Genomic DNA, 18914 nt, shown 5'->3' with positions numbered 1-18914 from the left:
TTGCCGTTTCTGTCTCCAGTCAACACGCGGTATTGTACAACTATCTCCAATATGAATGATTGGTAAATGACTCCGACACGACATGGTTGAACCACACTGTTTATGGCTTTCCATTTAGGCATGTTGAGTTTGAGGCAGTATTCCATCAGTCGCGTTAAGAAAGGTTGCACAATACTGCGAGTTGAATGATGCTAAAGATGTAAACAAATGGATACCAGCCCAATGATCTAATGGTTAAGTGATCGCCGCAAGATCTCTCCCAGATTCGACACATCGTGGATGTGAACTGCTGAGGAGTAACGTGTTAGAATGAAGCATCCGTTTGCTGGTTCTTAGTTTACAATGGTTGTCGGTTTCTGATCTAAAAAAACTTAAAAACTCGACAATCTCCATAGACACTTGGTCAGTCAGTCAGTCATATGCAACGTAGAATCTGACACACATATATATGCGCCAACTCAACTTGGCAAATCATATTAGCACTGTAAAGTAGAATAATTTCGATAAAATATTCAGAGCTGAAGGAGTGGTACCAGTGTTATTAGCACAATCAGAAGTAAAAGTAGTAGTAGTGGTAGCAGTAGCAGCAAAATTTTAGGTTAGGAAACAAGAAATAAGCCGATATAGGGAGATTTTCAAACACAGATTATAGAGGAACACAAAGACTGAATACGACTCCATCAGTACAAAACGATTCTCAGACATGTCACACAAAATATATAATCATTCATTCAGATTATCACAACGACCAATACCAACACATACAATCACATAGTCTACACCTACATCTACGACTACTCACATCCATCAGTCTGATACTCATCAACTTCAAACACTGACACGTCATGTATTCTTTTCACCCTACTCAACCTTGTTACGACCCACGCCCACACTAGACAACATCGTCAATCGAAACTGTCACTCGTTCGGCATATATAACCTAACACATATTCCAGCAATCTCACTTGATCAACATTCAACACATCATCCATCGATTCGTCACGTTTGTCTACTACTCTGTGTCTAACCTCCTCATTACTCAATCCATCATAACAACGAACACACACACATGTATATACATCAACGAGATTTCCAACACATCAATCATCGAATACTAGGATGGCTTAAAAATACCCCCTGTTTTGCATTGTAATCTTTCACATGAACAGAGTAGAACGGGATGAACTGATGTTCAGTAAACTCGTCTTCTCACTACTAGACGGATATATCATCGTCTATGTCACAGATGACTCAACTAGACAAACGACAAATCAGTTTTCTCAATCCATGGGTCAACATTTCGTCAGACACCAAATCATTAGAGCTGGTCAAACATTACAGATGAATGAAGTGGTCGATAGACTCGACTACTTCACTTCCTATCATTAACTCAGGTGCTGACACAGACCAATTCTGAAGTGATATTTTGTACTTCGAGGTAGAGAATTATATCACAAACATCCTTGAATTGTTACTGAAGGCGGTCATAAAACTCTGCTTTCTCGCACGAATGACATAATAATAAAAAACACTCACTGGAATCGGCGGTAATTGTGGTTGTTGATAAGCGTAACCATTCTGATATTGTTGATTATATAGTTCAGTCATTTCCATTGCATTTGGACTAACCATATTTCTATCTAATGGTTGTTGACTACCGAAATAATGTGAATTACATGATTGTTGTCGTAAATAACGTGGTCCACCACCTGGTAAAGTACCACTATGAAACATTGTTGGTGAAAGTACATTACTATTATTAGTATTACTATTTTGTCCAGAAAGTATATGATAATTCGAATTACCGGTACCACCACCAGCAGACGGAAGTAATAGAGAATGATGTGACTGATGATGCGATAACGATGGTTGATTTGTCATATATGATGATGGTTGTTGTTGTAATTGTAATTGTGATCCTAGCATAGCTTGACGTTGTTGATACGCTGCCTCTTTAGATATGCCCAAAGTGGAATTATATTGATCAGATTGGTGTTGTTGTTGTTGCTGTATGTACATTTGATGCTGTAATTCATTTTGTACAGGATTATTTGATGCTGAATGTTCCGATAGACCACTACATTGTAAATTACCCATCATCATCATCATTGTTCCTGATGGCATAATTTGATGATCATGTGTACTACTACTATGAGGAAGAGCAGTATTATTGTTAGTAGTATGAGTTATAGTGAGAGCACCGGAAGGATTATTATTTGTGTTCATATTATTATTATTATTACTTTGATTAGTCGATATCATATTACCATGCGATAATTGGGGATTATTTATTCCACTAGTTGTTCCATCAATAGTATGATGAAAATCCGGTGAATCTTTATACCCGTGTACATAACCATCTTTAAAGAAAAAAGAATCGCAAGAATGATCTGATTTAGTTTTCTTGAGGAAACACAGATTTATAATAATAATAAGTGATAATAATTGTTATTATTATTATTACTTAGTCATTGAGATTATTAGTCGGTCAATGTTAGACCATCATTGAAAATCTAAAAATCAGTGGACAGCCGTTTCGTTCTAGCATCAGATTCGTCAGTGAACAGTGCGCATTCATGACTTCGCACACGAGAATTGAACTTTGGAACTTCAGTCCTTTGCGAGAACATTTAACTTCTAGACCACTGAGTTGGTATTCAAAAGTGTTCATATCTGATTGATTGTAGTTAGACATTAGCACCATTGAACGCCGGTCCAGTGGTCTAGAGGTGAAGTGTTCGTGCATGAGACCAAAGGCAATGGTTCGAGTCCCAGTTGCAGAGCCGTAGATAACATAGCTACGAAAGAGTCACACATTGGGACAAAACGGGTGTTGGTCTAACACTGATTAGCTAATGATTTAAATGAAACTCAACAATCTCTACCACCCTATTATTTACAAACAAGTCACGTTGATGTATATGCAAAGCACTTTATTTGGAGAATGATCGTAATCAGTGATTGAAAATATTGAGTAACAACACATGAAGCTGAAGTGATTGTAAGTGTTGCATTTACATTTTTCTGGAAATTTTAATTAAATTATCCTTCGCGAATTTCTTAATACTTCCATACTAAACTCTTTCTTTTGAAATGTATTGAAGATGTGAGAGTTTCGTCCTATTCGGACTGATCAAGTGAATGTACCTACTTTTCCTAGATTTCACTGTTAGATACAATTCAATTTTACCAAAGACTGAATATATTGTATATATATATATATATATATATATATAGAACTGATTCAAATAAATGTGGGTCGTCACCTTGAGTTAGCGAATAATCAATTCTGCCTCAGTCGACACTTGCACTTCTTAATTACCATGGGTGCTTGGAACAGCATGTGATCTGCTCTGCATTGTCTGGTGCATACTATCGATTAGTTATGTTTGAGACAAGTTATGAACTTCTAAACCATATAGAATGGAGGATGAGGTTAGAAACGACGATGGCACATACTTCCCAATGAGAACATTTACATTGGAATCAAACCAGCTTTGAGCTCAGAAAACAACACGGTCACGCAACTCACCGACTAACTTTGAGTTCAAGATGAAAAAAAAGTTTTACATAACATACATGATGTTGAACTGGGAGTCCTGGAAGTTATGATAAATAATGAAGGGTCTGCACAGGTCAGCGCACAGTTAGGAATTTAGTGAATCTTACTGAAGCTTAAACCATTTGTAACCTGGTGGAGTTTAGTTAATCGCTATTGATGAAGATATCAAAGTAAAATGCCATCAGCGATGACGGTAAATCAGTAAATCAACATAACTAATCAATTCAACATAATTTAACAAGATATTTATTTACGCGCTTACTTTGTTTTTTACGTTGACTATGTGTACGACGATCTTGATGTTGACGACATAAACACAACAGGATCAGTATGAACATGACTAGAAACATTACACCGGCTATACCACCCAAGATTATGTATAATAAACGATTATTATTTAAAGTATCCAGTAAACTGTAACGACCAGTGTAGTCAGTTGACTGTTTCCGAATGAAGTATGGTTAAAAAAACAATAAGAAATAGAACGATGGAAACAAAACTCATTACAAAAATAATCATTTCCAATAGTTTAGTACCATATGAAAAGGAATAGACAAACACGACATTAATGTTTAAAATTGGTTGATAACTGAGTAAAGACCACTGTCACATTTCTTCAGTCCTTCTAAGTGTTGTGTGAATTCTCTAGAATTAGCTGCAATGGGGTCACTAGTTTAAGTAACTCGATATCACGTGTACAATGTTGAGATTAAGGTGGTGGTTAGAGGTAGTCGACAAGCGACTCTAGACCCAGATTTCGTGCTATCCGGTACTTGTCAGCAAGGTGCACTTGTAAAGTTGCGGAAACTAATGCTCTCTGGCAGATTCGATTCCGTACCACCCAGCTTCATAGTAAGATATATTACCATTAAGCTATCCGGGCTGCGACTGACCTCCTGTCCAACCGAGATGTACTTACAATTGATTGATTACTGGTCAGTGATCACTGTCATGTGTGTCAAGTCCTACTTTACTGCTGATTAATTAATTGTGAATATTTCCGTGCTACAGAAAGTCAGTTGAAGGTGGGACAACAGCTAACAACATATATATAAAGTATGTTGTTTTTCTTTTATGTAAAAAATATTGATAGTTGCACGCAATTGAGAGGATATTATGGTCAAACAAATTTTCACGTCAGTTGTTACTCTCTCAAAAGATCATTCTGTTAATTTAGAAGAACCGATGTTCCTCTCTTTCTTCCCATCCTCATGGACATTTAAAATCTTGCATCAGCCAGTATTGACAGTCAGAAATGTTATTCCGGAAGCGATAGAAGTTCATATAGAATTGAAATATTTAGACTGATTAATCATACACCATTCAGGATTAAAAAGCGATGTTTTTGTCGATAACTACTAGTCTCCTAAATGTTGCCAATCAAATCCCATCGGTCAAGTTACACAAGGTGATCATTAGTCTAAGTATACAATCTATGAAAAGATTGATCTATTTAACGATATTCGTCAACAGCGATTAAGTCATATTTTTGTTAGTATCGTTTATTATAATAACAATAATTGGATCATTTACACGCACACATGGATAATGTTTGTACACTGGATAATATAAAACTTACAGCCATATTTACATAGACTGCTTTAGAGAAACGTGTAATCTGTCGGTTGTCACCAGTTCCTTTAACTCCATAAACTATAATTTGATAATTTGCAGTATTATTCAAACCTGTCAATAAACCATCCTGTATGAGAAAAACAAAAACAAATATAGAATTAATATCAGAAGGGGTTTTGTAGATATTATAATAATGTTTAATAGTTGAAATCATGAGTCAATTGAAGCTAGACCAAAATGATAAAACCTCCAAGCACTGAACGGCCGTTCCATCCTGCACACTACTGAAAAGTCCTACAGTACACATATGACACGATGATTCATATCGTAGGTGACATAAAGTTGCTTGAGTTCAAGCGCTCGGGCAGTATTCCAGTCTTCGCACAAATCGAATGACAAAGTGTGGCGCATATATATATTTGGTGACTCCTTGTATCAATGTTTATGTGTTTAAATAAAAATATAAACAGTAAGTAAGAGAGGTATGAAGTGGTAGTACAATGATATAATCAACTGTATGATAATCAAGGATAGAATAAATGGAAGATTATCAGCATCCACCTGAGTAGCACTAACAAGTTAGCAGTATTAGGATCTTTGAGGATACAGGGTTGTGATTGTTTTCTAACTGGATGTTTTAATTGTGAATGGATTAAATCAAACCAAATCTAAAGTAACAATTCAGTTCATGTAGATATCACAAGCCCACTGATTTAATTGTAGATTTACGTTCTCAAACATAGGGACTACAAATAAAATATTTGAATTGACATTATAAAAGCAAGATAAGCTTAGCTGCTGTTAGAGGTTTGTGTAGAAAGTTGTCACTTTACAGTTGTACACACTGTGGAAAGATATTTCTTCTTGAGGTACCCGAGAACAAAACTGTATTAGTATCAATTTTGAGATTTAGAAGTATGAATACAAACTTCAAAAGACAATAGTTTCAAAACCTAGTGTATATACGATCATTTCGTGAGTAGCTTTTGACGTATCCACACCTTGTACTATTTATGCGTTATTAACTACACTGTAAATATATGAAACAAAGTGAAGTGTGTTATTTTTTAGAATCAACCTTTCACAATTCTTCTTTGAGCTGTGAGAAAAAAAGTACAGTTGAAAATGTTGACTATCCATAAAGAAATATCCTACGGCAATAAAATCCAAAAACGACTAACAGTATAACTTCACCATTAGATCTTAGACTTGCAACCTTTGATTTTATGATATGTAACACAGTGATCATGTTAATTTAACAGCTACGGTCAGGAATCCACGATATTCTATGGACAGAATATTGAATCAAGTATTTTAAAAAAGGATAGAATTTTTAAAAACCATGACTTAGAATTGGATATTTGGACATAACGTTCCATAAAGAAATAAGTAAATAAATGTAAAACCATGAAAAATAGAGACTAGAAGTATTACATAATATGTAAAATTGATTTTTGCCCGAAAGAAAAAAAACTATTACACTTACTCTAGCATTAGAACCATTTACTTGTGTAGCCCAATAAGCACCATATTCAATAGTACCACCGGAACCACGTTTTGGTTTAATTACAGGTCGTGCAAGTATAAGAAAATGATCAGCGATAAATTGTTCAATATTTGAATCTTTAAGAAATAATGGCGTTGTATCACCGAAAGTAGTTAGTGAATTAGAAGTAATTTCTGATGATTTATCTTTTTGTGATAAACCATTATTATTATTATTTTGAGTTGAAGGGCTTGATGATTTGGATAAGATACCTAAATCATTAGGATTTGAAGGAACATCACCAACACCATTGAACATCCATACTACATGAACTCGACCTTCCGACTGAGATTCATGGTGTGTGTTCGTGGGGCAGCAAAGGAGGGAAACGAAAAAGAAAAATAACTCGTAAGGAAAGTTTTCTTTTTTTTAAAAAAAAAGATATGAAATATTAATATTAATGATGCTGTTCTAGCGTTACGGTGTACTATATTAGTGGTCGGTGGTTAGACCAAAAATATTAACTATTTTTATGGGTAGTTGAGGATTATTGTTAGGGTATTACTTAGAATCGATCTCAGTAACGATATGATTGAATTTATTCTTCATCGCTATCCTGTACTCTTTGATTAAGTATGTCCAACCACCGTATACGTCAACAATGTTGACTAGTGTAAGAGTACAGAACGACAGAATCAAACGAAAACATCCCAAAAACACATAAAATCATAGACTGTTGAATCAAGGTGTGAAGGTTGGTGCAGACTATGTGAATTCCGCGCAATTATCGTGATTAATAGTTCGAGATCTGGGATGACAAGGCTCAAAAATTGATCACAATGGAGTAGATGTATTCACTATTTATTCCACAAATTCTTCCCTTCTCGAATCATATTCTCTATCCCTCAATATTTCATATTCTGGGATTCGCCTTGACAATCTCATCTCTTTTTGCTTTTGTTGTCCGTAGCAACCAGAACTGATCCCCCGCCACTGCCTTCTCGTGGCTGGGGTGATTTTTTACAAAAATGAGAGAAAGAAAAGCGAATATCCGGCGCTTTAACCGGATTCCAAATCAATGGTGCACATGGGCTCTAGTATCCTGCGGGAACAAATGGCGTATGAACCAATTGTTGGTCACCAGCTTCGATAGGACCGCATCTCCTTACGATGCTCCACTGCCTTGTGGATCAGACCTTCAGGTCGAAGGCTTGGGGGTGGCCCTCTAAGAAAACCACCTGCTTCGGTTTGGGCACCCAGTCAGTACTAGTCCTCACACATATCGAATGAGATTTGTGTGGCGCATATGTATTTGGTGCCTCCTTGTACCAATATCTATGTGTTAAAATAAATAAATAAATAAATAAATACATAATATGACAGGTCCTACATATCTTATGATTGGTTTGATTGAATATTTCATTGATGACGTTGAGTGCACTGACTAGTATGACTTAATTACAGAATGAATCTTTTAAAATGAACTACTTCAAATAGTTCAGAAGAACAATAATAATGTGAGCTTTGGTAATTATAATAACCAGTTGAAAGGATGATGAAAAATCACGAGTGTGTTCATTGTCATTTGAATTATAAATATATTGAACAAGAAAATGGATAATCATTCACCTAATATTTAGCACACTTCAATAACAAGCAATAATAATAGTAATTAATTGCGTGAGAACTATTTAACACTAACTATATTTACTAAAATGTCATTTGTAAACAATAGATAATGCAATTTGTTGGTATAGATTTTCTTGTTGAGCTTATTGGGGTCCGTGAGATTGTACTGTAAGACAGGAAAGAGCTGTTGTATTGATCTAGTCAGAGTATCGATCAGCTCGTTTAAACTGTCTACCCAGTACCAATCACTTCCGGCTAATCAATGACACGATAAATATGAGATAGTAGTTGAGAGTAACATTAAGTGAACTATTGGTCCAAAATGCAGTTGAAAAATGTCACATGATTTATTTATGTTAAAGAAATTAGATGCCAGAGTTCGTATGAGTAGACTAAGGTCCTCGTTCGATTCCGGCCTGCTGGATTGTGAATGCGCACTGCTGAGGAGTCCCATATTAGGACGAAGTAGCCGCCCAGTGGTTTCAGGTTCCCAATGTTTATCTCAAAAACAATACATCTTTGTTTGAAAATAAATTTCAATGAAATACAACTCGTGATTATTTTCATCTGGAAGAGTTCTATTGAGAAACCACGAGCAGTGGAGTTCAACTAACGCATATACATGGCAAATATCACTAGTGGATAATAGTTAGAGAACTGACGTTATAACTATCAATTATTTGTTATAATTTCAGTATTATAAAAGTAAGAAGCTCAATACGATGTGCTTAAATAAATTCAGATGAATCTGCAGGTATACACTCTCATGAAGTTCTATACTACTTTCTAGTTTCACAAATCTCCAGACTAGCTCTCTAGCTAAAACTTATCCGTGATGTAACGTTGACTAGTACTACTTCAAATGGAACACTAACAGCGAAATTGTCCATTCTAATAAGATAATTGATAACGGTTTTTCTTTCATGAATAAATTTAAACTAAAAACAAATTCATTATATTCTTGAAAAAAATTAATTGTCCTTGTTCGGTTTCAATGAATACACTAAATGACCAACGAGTGCATGAAGTAGCAGTTCAACAGTGTATTGCTTTTTAACAAAGGGTGGTGGAGATGATAATGAGGAGTAGGACAAAAAGAATTCAGTTCTGAACTGATTTCAGACAAGTTTATTATTATTTTTATTCAAAGTGCTTACAACAACACAGCAACAAAAAAATAATTTAATCAGATAAGTAAAAAATGGACATAATAATAAGGGGTGAGGGTAGAGTAAGCAAACAACACATTTAATTTGGTCGTTGCTACCATAATCGGAGGTCACTATCTATTCTGTTTTAAAAGCCCCCCCCCCTAACCCACTTACTTTAAGAAAAAGTAGGTCAATACCAGCAGGACACAGAAATAATAAAGGAAACAACCATAAAACAGAACACACGCATACACTAGATGAAGTACTTAATTACGTTTTCAAACAAATTTGTATATCGGAGTTATGAATTTAATAAAATTACCTAATGTGTACATTATTTGTGTTTGTGTAAAAAAAAATAGGGGTAGCGAAATTGTGCAGTTTTATCATTTCAAACGTTTAAGTAAACGCAAGTGCACTCAATTTGGTATAAAAAGACAGTGATTAATTTATCAAAGATTCAGTATGGGGGAATAAATGGAGATTGTAGAATTTTCAGTTTTTCTAATTAATGAAATGATTTCAGTTAGTACAGAAACGGAAAATTGAATGAACTGGATGGTAGTTTCGTCCTATTGTGAGATTCCTCAATGGTTATGTAGATTCACGACCCCATTACAGGAAATCGAATCCAAGAGTATCAATCTCGCGCGAGAACCCTTAACTTCTAGACTACTGAGATCATTTTTCACTGCCTGCAGTGGATAAATGTTTCACACCTGAAATGGTTAAATCTCACTGTCTACGGTTTATCAAGATTTTTTTAAAATTGAAAGTATTTCACAGGGAAAAGAAACAGTCATGAACTGATATTACAGCTGGAGAATTTTTCTTGAAAGCTAATGTGTTTGATAGCGATAAAAAGATTTCGTGTCCTAATTTAAAATATATTGCTAATGTGTATTTTAAGACTCTAAATGAAATAAAATATAGGAGATTCAGATTTTCACTATAGCGTGTGGGATATATCTAGGTCGTTGCGGTTTATGATTCAATGACTTACACCTTGCGACTAACTAGGAAGACCTCAAATTTACCGCGTACTGTTAAATCATTTAACAAATGATAATTCTGAGGTGAAGACCTTAATAAGAATTCTCCTAATTCATCTTTACTTACTGAACTTTACTGTTAACTGATTAGTAGTACTCGCTCTTTGTTGTGCCTCAAGGTCATAGTTACTGTCTATACAAACAGAATTGTTGCAATTTTGATTTCTGATATCAAGCTTTTTCCTGAGTTTTCAATTCCTCTCCGTTCCATAATGTGTTGCGTATTCACCTTCCAGTCTATTTAGTTCGTGTATATTCCATTTAAGTTAAAAACAAAACAATATCACAATTAATCACCATATGGAATTACCATAAAACATGTCGAAATATACCATAACTTTGGTAAGGTTGTGTTATTCGTTAAGCAAATAACTCTGTATCAACATTAACTACAAACCAAGTGAACATCAAAATGATCAAAATAGTTGATTAGTAGTAATATTCCTTATAATAAGTTTATTTCGAAGTTTTGATCATAGATTGATTTAAGGTAAGCAACCATTCAAAAAAATAAAATAGGAAGTACTGATTAGCTGTTTCATCTTAGTATGGGATTTATAGTTTTCATTTATGATTCCATCAGTGGTCGAAATCAGCATCTGACAAGTTTCCAAGAGATTTTAACCACTGAAACTACTGAGTTTTAACTACAGTTCATTCGTAATACTAAGCAAACGTCATCCAATACCTTTAGTGAGTAATTGCCTCACTCCCAACAGGGCGGAACTCCTCCATTGGTCACATAGTTTCTCACTAGAACTCCGTAAATTACCTCTTGAAATTAACCACAAAGTCAGCACACAATTGCTATGACCATTAAATTAATGTTGATGATCGAGATAAGAAAAGGGAGTGAAATAAAATAAAATCAATCAAACTTACCATAGGACGAACCACTTTGATTTGTGGTGGTTCCACTTGACTAATATGCTCCATGCTAACTATATTTGACCAACCGGATGGTGGGACTAAATGTAGTCCAGTAGATGGATCCAAAGCGATGACACGAAAACGATAACGTCTGCCTGGTTGTAACGGATCACCAGTTGCATAAGCATATGCCGATGAAAACTATTTTTTGCGGGGGAGAGAGTTAAAAGAAGAGAAGAGAAATAGAAAAAAGGAAATATTTACTGAAATTATTTTTAAACGATTGCATGACTTTCTACCGAAACAGTTGACAATAGTCAACATAAGAATGAGTCATAAAATCAAGTCAATTGCATGCAACGTGGAATCTGACGCATAACATGCATCAGTTCAAGTTGTCATACGACATTAGCAGTGGTATAAAACAGACTGAAAATGAATCCCAGAGTAGTAGTAGAAGAAAAAGAAAATATAACGTAATAGGGAGATGTTGAGACTTAAGTTGTTAAGGAAGACAAATAGTTAACGGACCTACGCCATTGTGAATTAGTCTATGCTGTCACACAAAATCTCTAACCATCTGTTCCGATAATCACGAGAACCAAGCCCCCTCACCATTAGGTGGCCTACACCTGCAACTACTCACATGCCCCAGTAAAATCCTCAATAAATTCATGAACTGATGTCACATTTTGGTTTGGTCGACGTTAGATTTCTTCCAACATACATCTACACCATACAACATTGCTCATCACGGTAAGCGGTGGCTGGGCATACGTACCAAATTGTCCTAGCCACCTTAATTGGTGGAAATTATTCTGATAGAGTATTGAATAACCATTACTTGATCTCTTAAATCATGTTGCATGAGCCGATGTATATGCGCGAAGCATTGAAATACTACAGTGTCTATCGATAAGGCGTTGGGGATTGAAAGCAAAAAATAACGAATCCGAACGTGAACATCAATAATACTGGGATGCAGTTTCATTCGGGTGACGAGTCCCATGTAAGACAAAACATGGACCCTAGATTCCACTGCTAATCACAATTAATCCATTCTATTCAACAACTGACTCCATAGTAATGTGTGCTTATTGTGTGAACGTTGCTTTGATATGTTTTGTCAATCAAACTTGGCTCAAAAGACAAGTGAACACTATTTGCTAAAATTAAGCTCCATTTTTTCATGGGAGAAACACGATCAGCCCGTATAAAGGCAGCTCGCACAACATAACATGCTTATCTACATTTTACAAACTGTTTCACGATTAATGCAAAGTATTCAATATTAAAACGAGGATACATGATCAATTCACCCCTAATATGACAAAGAAAAATAAATGTGTATATGGAAAACTTACTTGTTGATTAAGTGCAGTTGGATCACTCCACAGGATAGCCTCATGACCAATTAGTCCGATTAAAGCAGGCAAATCAGATAATTCAGAAGATGGCTTATTATTATTATGATCATTATTACTACTACCATTATTATTATTATTGGTATTATCAGCAACATTGTTATTTGGATTAGAATTGATATATTGTCTTTCAACAGGACTTATTTGCATGGAATATTCAACATGGTAAGCAATTTGTCCAGCGTTATTATCAGGATTATTATTATTATTATTATTATTATTATTATTATTATTATCACTACCGATAACATCATCACCATCATGATGAGTTTGTGTTTCCAATTTATTAGGAGTAGTGATAGTATATGCTTTCCATGTGATATACACTGCTAAATTATCATAAACTGGTTCAGCAATCGGTGTTAAACTATCGGTGATTATTTCTAAATGATAAGAGGAAGAGAAAAATGACGACAAAATACAGAGGACTAGGTAAAATAAGATATAGATACTTCGGAAGAGAGAAATAAAATTACCAGTAAAGGGGTTGTGAAAATTATTAAGTTTTTGATTGAGATTATGAACCGATTGACGTTAGACCACCATTGGAAACCTGGAAGCCCTAGACGACCGTATCGTCCTGTTGTGGGACTCCTCAGCAGCGCGCATCCACGATCCCGCTTGCGGGATTTGAACCCAGGGCCTTCAGTCTTGCGCTCGAACGCTTAACCTACTGGACCACTGAGCCAGCCGGTATCTAACAGTGATAATGTTTATCCTCAACCAATCCACGAAATTTCGCGACCATCATCCATTGTACTGAGGTAGATACTTGTCTCTATCCGACACGAATTATCTCCAATGGTGGTCTAACATCAATCGGTTTATGATCTTAATCAAAAAAAGAAATAAAATTATCTGATAAAAAAATGAATGAATTATCGGGAATTCGTTTATTTGCTATTTATTAGAATTTGTGTTTTATTGTTGTATCGGTATGGACAATCGATTGTTTCATCAAACTCATTTAGGATATGCGCTTTCTTTCTTTTTTTGTTGTTGTTGAAGTGAATATCTTAATATCACAACCATAATACATAAATTTTTGAATAAAGGGTTATCAGTTTAGAATCCATAACAAGAGTATTGACACTTCAAATGTCAATGGATTTATTTGTAAGAGTTTATGTGTTCACTTGGTGATTAAGAATATAAATAATAAGTTGGTGAATATCGTCAATCAGTAGCTCAGGATGTAAATCGTTGAAATACAAACTAATTGGGACGTTTAACTCAAAAGTCGAAGAAGCGGATTTCACAAAGACTTGTAAACCAAGATATCCGATTCAGTGTGAAAATGAGGTCAACTGGAACCACATTAAGATATTTAAAACAACAAAATAACTATTCTACGTGACAGTTGAAATTGAGGAAAAAGAAAATAGCAAAGAATGAATAATAGTGATATTTAAAGTCAACCATTTTTGATTGTCAATCAATAGGATTGTACAACTATTTGATAATTGAACAGTGATGAATTAAATATGTAGTCAGTCATAAGCAACGTAGATACCTGACATTATAAGTGCATTGGTTCAAATCGCCATACAATTACCAGTACATCAAGATCACTACCGAATTAAAAGTTATATTAGTGAGCGTAAAAAAATGTTCAAGATAAAGAGTATGATTTGAGAATAAAGAATTCAATTGCAGATAAAAGGTACATAATGATTTTGAAATTCAGGATAGAAAAGAAGACAATAAGTAAATACATCAGTATCCCACTTTTTTTGGTAGACGGACATTTCACCTATGCCATAAATACCGTAAGTTGACAAAATCAAACAAGTATTCATAATCTATGTGCAAAGATTTCGTCAAACAGTAATCCCTCGGAGATGATGAAACTTCTAAGATAAAAAGAAAGTGCATCAGACATTTGACTAATTCACTCTCTAACAATAATTTAAGCGTTGAACCATCTTCATCAAATATGACTTAATCTATATCTCGTTTCCATGTTCTCTTACACAAGACGAAAATGAAATAGACATTCATACAGAAGGAAACACCTATCTCCATACTAGTTTCCCCTATTTATAATATACATAAGTATATCTACTGTTGTTTCTCCCAAGTTAATAAAATTAACAGTGGTATGAGTCACACACACACACACATAAACACATCAACAACAAAGTACCATAGTAAAAGGTGATAACAGTAATAATGATAGATAATAAATAAATAATTGATTAGTCAGTTAGTAAAGTATAGGAGGTAAAAAAGGAGGGTAAATAAAACAGAAATTAAAAATGAGAGAGAGAGAGGGGGGTGTAGGATATTGTGTATCCTTCTTATTCTTCTGCCAAAAAGCTTATATTTGGCTTCACTGACTCGATTTTATCGATATGCTAAAATAATATTTAATGCAAAAGGCATATGTACACGTTTAAATATACAAACAAGACAGAAATCGAAATTTCCTCCCAAATGGGAAATATACATTCACTCTAATAAATAGGGTTTTAATACTAATATGGAAAAACAAATCAAAAAAGAGGAGGGGGAATACCATCAATGTATATTAGTCATATCTCTATTTTCGAGTGAAAAAGCACGCAAAAACTTGTGAAATTTACAAATAAACATGGAGATATGTAAGTAAAATGACTAACAGCCAGAAAAAAAAAACTTATTTTGTTGTAAGAATCATTCTATTTAGTGGGTGGGCGAATTATAAACAAGTTTTATTGTGATCACGAACTGATCTAACCTAGACAACTATTGAAAATCTGGAAGCACTGGACAGCTATTTCACCCTAGTATGGGACCCCACTACAAGTAATCGAACCTAGGATGTTCGGGTTCATGTGTAAATGCTCAACCTTCAGATAAGTGAACCAAGAATTTAATGATGTACATGTCTAACTTCAATCAATTACGCGAGCAACGAATTGACAAAGTTGGTTAGAATCATGGTAAGCCAGATGGTGGTGTAGACACATATACAACATTGCGTGCAAGTTCACTATATCTAGAGTTGATGTATTATGGTTAAAACAAATGACCTAAAGTTGTGACATCCATTTCTTTTCTCCCCATTTAAGCTTTAAACTTTGTGTTATGAAGTAGTAATACATCACCCATTTATTGACCTCATAGCAATCGATTTATGCTTGTACTTTACCCAGTTGTTGTCCATACTGATAAGTTAATGCGGACCGACATAATAATTGTAGTCTATGACTAATTGACTAGTTACTGATTAACGATGAAGAGTAGAATGAGATGTGACAACTAACAACTTCAATACTAATTCGTCAAAGATCACAATGTGATGTATACAGTTAATATAAGAGGATTAGTTGAGACAAACCATGTAATAGTGAGACAGAGAAGCATAATAATAATGACAAGCTGTTGAGTAATGATCAAGATGTACATTGTAGAGCTTTGACATTGAAAGACGCTTGATGATAACATGTTATACTGTATCCCATGAGAAGTTTTATGTTTAGAAATGAGAAATGTTACTACACAGTTATTCAGTCAGTCCAGATATGAAATCCTTTCTTAATATTCATTGTAATTTGATTAATAACTATGTGGTGTATGCTACTTATGCCGACAGATATAAGTAGTATGTAACATCAATCAGAAGTGGAAGGTTTGGCAACAGAAGGTTGAGTTGAAAAAAAAACAGGAAGGGAAATAGAAAAAAAAGTGAATTGAAAGAATCAAACAGAATGTAAAGGACAATTGATGGAAGATTTGTAAATTAAGCATTTAATGTATAGAGTTCTCATAATTTACGAAGATATTCTGTAATTTCGTATGAAATAACAAACTGGTTGTCCCCATCTGAGTTCTTATTTTTATTTATTATTTATTTGAACACATAGATATTGGTACAACGAGGCATCCATTAGATATGCGCCACACAAATCTCATTTGATATGTGTGAGGGCTGTGATACTGCCCGGGTGCCCAACCGAAGCAGGTGGTTTTCTCAGGGGGCAACACTCGGAGCCTTTGACCTAAAGATCTGACCCACACAAGGCAGTGGAGCATCGTGAGAAGATGCAGTCCCATGGTAGCCGATGACCGACGATTGGTTCATACACCATTTGTTCCTTCAGGATACTGGAGTCCATGTGGACCATTGGTTTGGGGTCCGACTAAAGCGTCGTCCTCTCATTTTCGTAAACAACGCCCCCGCCACGAGAAGGCAGTGAGTAGGACTTCCCTGGCAGAGGCTGTATACGTGTGGCCGTGTGAGAGCACTTCGAGAGGGAGGGTGGGCCCACCCCACTCTCGGCCATACCAGGGCAGGGTATGTTCCACCTGAGTTCTCGTTCACTACAACTAATTTAAATGATTAATATGAATGAACTGTTTAGGTATAACCACTCTTTCATCAATATTCAATAAAATCGTAAACAAAAAACTAGGAATCTCGAGAAATTTCCTGTTTATTGAATGTGCCAATATGGCATATAAAATTGTATTCTCCATTAATGATTTCATCTCGATAATCTTAAGATATCTCTATACATGTCTTCTGTGAATATATGTTATTGTAGTTTAACCGCACCCCCCCCAGGAAAAAACTTGCACAACATTTAGTTTGCTTACAAATAAAGAAAATGTTTTTACACATTTTATGCCAAATCCAATTATACTATCCATATTAAACAGATGTATGAATACAATGACATAAGAAATAATGAATATTCAATGGAATGTTTCATTGAAATACGCTATATATATACATATATGTCTGTATCTACGTTCATAAAAAAAAAGAAAAAAAAACACCTGTTGCATAGAAACGTACTAGTGTGCATTATTATCTCGAATCTGAATTACATTACACAAGAAACAATGTAATAGAATATTAAAGAAGAAATAGTAATCTAGACACAAAAAATAGCCTTCTAACACAATGCATGGACAAAGTAGATTTATGAAATTATATAATTGAGCTAACTGTAAATAACGTCAAATTTTAACATAGTAGTAAACAATACACAACATTTAGATAATTGGTCAGTATTAAACTATCCTAATCGAGAAGACAATCTGGATATAGATTACTTGTTGGTGTTGAGATTCATCATTAAGGTTATAAACATCTGCAAACTTGAGAGGTCTGGACTGATGCTTTCCACTATGGGATTAGAATTCGTGACAATTATAGCCTGAGTAGCTCACTAGTAATGTTTCATGATTGTTTAGGTAAGAATAAAACATAAAGCTTTATGTTTAAACTGTTTTCTATCTAAGAAGTGAGAAATATTACTGCAGTTATTTAGTCAACCCACAAGCAGTACAATTATACCACTTTTATCAATATTCGCTCTAGTTCGGTCAATAACCGCTTCAAACAGGGAATATTGAGTTAAAAATTAATATCGTTGGATTCAAACTCAGTGGTCTAGAAGTTAACTGTCCATTTGCGTGACGGAATGTGCTGAGTTCGAATCCTGGATGTCAATTGACCACTGAGAATTTCCATACTACGACAAAATGGCTGTTTAGTGCTTCCAGGTTTTTAATAGGGATCTATATAAGATCAGTTCACGATTTAAACTGTAAGGATGACTTATCTGAATCCTATAGGAAGCATGAGCTCGCTTTCACAGTTACAGGTACACATTAGTGATGAGCACCAGCTAGAATGAAACTTACGTTCAGAGTCTACTGTTCACTTCATCCAACCACCTAATATATGTATATACAACTACAGATAATTCACGACAACGTATGATTAAACTTTAACAAATATGAATGATTTATTTCATTGAAAATATTACCTGGTGGTTTCACCTCCATGATTGCTTGTTTCGATGTTGGCAATAATAAGGCTAATTCTTGAGCTAATTAATAAAAATATATATTTAACATGAAACAAAATGAATAAGAAAATGTGTAAATATTTGTAAGAAAAACAAAAACGAAAATCAATTTACCAAACAAGTGGGTGTGGGAGAGAAACACAGAGAGAAATGACATTTTAATTTACGTTGTTATCACTAGCTATTAGTTAATCCAGGCTGAACACTAGTTATAATCAACAATTCATCTAGCGATAGATAGTCACGGAACAGCGTAATTTGAATGTGGATATATATATATATATATATATATATATATATATTGTAGGCACAAAAAAGTATGTATCTGTATGTGATTACGAATTCTTCAGTATACGGTTGA

The 18914-nt window shown here is 34.6% G+C and overlaps 1 protein-coding gene across 2 annotated transcripts in view; it reads right to left on the bottom strand.

Annotated features, from left to right (window-relative positions):
* The window catches only part of MS3_00009470 (uncharacterized protein), an 81906-nt gene that overhangs the window by 15631 nt on the left and 47361 nt on the right, over positions 1 to 18914 (bottom strand). For both annotated transcript variants that reach the window (XM_012936799.3, XM_051217849.1), the window contains 7 exons: positions 18512 to 18574; positions 12690 to 13132; positions 11338 to 11526; positions 6624 to 6968; positions 5142 to 5264; positions 3825 to 4002; positions 1537 to 2360 (listed from right to left, as the gene is read on the bottom strand). In XM_012936799.3, the coding sequence (XP_012792253.1) occupies positions 1537 to 2360; positions 3825 to 4002; positions 5142 to 5264; positions 6624 to 6968; positions 11338 to 11526; positions 12690 to 13132; positions 18512 to 18574 (2165 nt within the window). The remainder of the gene's footprint in view (positions 1 to 1536; positions 2361 to 3824; positions 4003 to 5141; positions 5265 to 6623; positions 6969 to 11337; positions 11527 to 12689; positions 13133 to 18511; positions 18575 to 18914) is intronic.

Source organism: Schistosoma haematobium, chromosome 7 (genome assembly GCF_000699445.3).
Source record: "Schistosoma haematobium chromosome 7, whole genome shotgun sequence".
NCBI lineage: Eukaryota > Metazoa > Platyhelminthes > Trematoda > Strigeidida > Schistosomatidae > Schistosoma > Schistosoma haematobium.
Note: the sequence above shows the minus strand (reverse complement) of the source record. Positions and strands in the feature narration are given on the sequence as shown.